The sequence below is a fragment of the Equus caballus genome, chromosome 12, assembly GCF_041296265.1.
Source record: "Equus caballus isolate H_3958 breed thoroughbred chromosome 12, TB-T2T, whole genome shotgun sequence".
In the NCBI taxonomy this organism is placed as follows: Eukaryota; Metazoa; Chordata; class Mammalia; order Perissodactyla; family Equidae; genus Equus; species Equus caballus.
Window position 1 is genome coordinate 30,058,729 of NC_091695.1, and position 2,210 is coordinate 30,060,938.

The following is a 2,210-nucleotide window of genomic DNA, read 5'->3' on the forward strand; positions in this document are numbered from 1 at the left end:
ATTCAACATAGAACAGCCAACAGTAAGGAAACTGACTCATGCCACAGCAACATTGCAGTAAGAAACAGAATGATACTCTTTTTTTCTTTTTAGCAAGACAAGACCCTGTGGAAGTCAACAGAAAGTTCGCTAATATGAATATTAAACTTTCATACTATGAGTCTATAGTGGCTGGAACCTCATTGTACTTATCTTTCTGTTTATGATTCAGACATTTTGGACATTCGATATATTTGGATGGAAGAAAACAATAACAAAATTTTAAAACTAAAATAAATTAATTAAATAAAAAGTTATGCAAACATCACTGCTGAACATAAAGTTTGTTCTTTTCAAAAATAGTTTTATAAGAACAGAATTATTGAATGACTTTACATGGGATAATTTGATTTGATCACCAAACTGATTGCAATCTTAAAAATTTAGACAAAACAACAAATCACAAACAGCGCAACCACGCGAGGAACATTCTGAATTGTATTCTTAGTGCTTGAGAAGAAAACAAAATAAAGAGCCAAGTCTTTTCAAATGAAGAAGCTTGAAACAAGAGAGAGAGAAAGAAGTTGACTCAATGGAGCTGAAAAACTGCACGAGGGTCAAAGTATTTATTTTCCTTGGCCTAACCCAGAATCAAGAACTGAACTGGGTCTTATTTCTTTTCCTGCTTTGGGTGTATGTGACAACTCTGCTGGGAAACCTCCTCATCACGGTCACGGTGACCTGTGAATCTCGCCTTCACACCCCCATGTATTTTTTGCTCCGGAATTTGTCTGTTGCCGACATCTGCTTTTCCTCCATCACAGCTCCCAAGGTTCTGGTGGACCTTCTGTCAGAGAGAAAGACCATCTCCTTCAATGGTTGCTTCACTCAGATGTTCTTCTTCCACCTTGTTGGAGGGGTGGATGCATGTTCTTTGTCGGTGATGGCCTTAGATTGGTATGTGGCCATCTCCAAGCCCCTGCACTACGTGACCATCATGAGTAGAGGTCGTTGCATTGGGTTAATAGTGGCCTCGTGGGTGGGGGGCTTTGTCCACTCCATCGTACAGATTGCCCTTTTGCTGCCCCTCCCCTTCTGTGGACCCAATGTTCTTGACACTTTCGACTGTGATGTTCCCCATGTCCTCAAACTCGTCTGTACTGACATTTTTATGCTTGAGCTGCTGATAATTTCCAATAATGGACTGGTCACTACAATGTGGTTTATCTTCCTGTTTGTGTCCTACACAGTCATCCTAATGATGCTGAGGTCTCAGGCAGGGGAGGGCAGGAGGAAGGCCATCTCCACCTGCACCTCACACATCACTGTGGTCACCCTGCACTTTGTGCCCTGCATCTATGTCTATGCCCGGCCCTTCACTGCCCTCCCCACGGATAAGCCCATCTCTGTCACCTTCACTGTCATCTCCCCTCTGCTGAACCCCTTAATCTACACTCTGAGGAACCAGGACATGAAGTCAGCCATGAGGAGACTGAAGAGAAGATTTCTGCCTTCTGACAAGGTATAGGCTGGTCTCTCACTCCTTCTCATCACCTTTGAATATGTTTGTCCATCAAATAAAATGTATTGACTAAAGGATTTCTAAATAGTTTTTATATTTCTACTAAGATACACATTATTTTCAAAGATTCTGGATCAGGCTGCAATAACAATGTAAAAAGGTGGGTTTAATGTTCTAAAACGAAGTAGAGAAATCAAATTGTTAGCTGGAGTGGTGTTCATTGCTTTTGCAATAGGGCCTTGCAAGAAATAAAGGAATCAGAATTGAAATAAACTCAGACAATTTTATCATATTGCAATTATTGTGGGATTTTTCCCCAGCTCCTTTGTGATGTAATTGACAGATAAAAAAAGGTATATGGTGAAGATGTACAACTTGAAATTTTGATATACATATAGATTGTGAAATGAACATTGAGGGAAAATGGGTTAAGGTGGGCTATCTCTCTATTATTTCTTACAACTGCATGGGAATCTCCAGTTGTCTAAATAAAAATATCAATAAGAAAAAGTAAAATATATATATGCTGAAACATTCCAAGTACATTACTTGCTCCCAGGAAGGGAGCTGAGACACATATTAGAAAATAATACAGGGGGCCTGCCCCGTGGCTGGGTGGTTAAGTTCATGCATTCCACTTTAGTGGCCCAGGGTTTTGCCATTTAGGATCCCAGGCATGGACCTAACACCACTCATCAAGCCATGCTGA

General features: G+C 40.5%; 1 protein-coding gene across 1 annotated transcript; it reads left to right on the top strand.

Annotated features, from left to right (window-relative positions):
- Positions 1-571: 571 nt before the first annotated feature.
- On the top strand, positions 572-1,507 carry LOC138916489 (olfactory receptor 4D10-like). The gene has a single exon (XM_070229131.1). The coding sequence runs from the start codon at positions 572-574 to the stop codon at positions 1,505-1,507; it is 936 nt and encodes a 311-aa protein (XP_070085232.1).
- Positions 1,508-2,210: the final 703 nt, after the last annotated feature.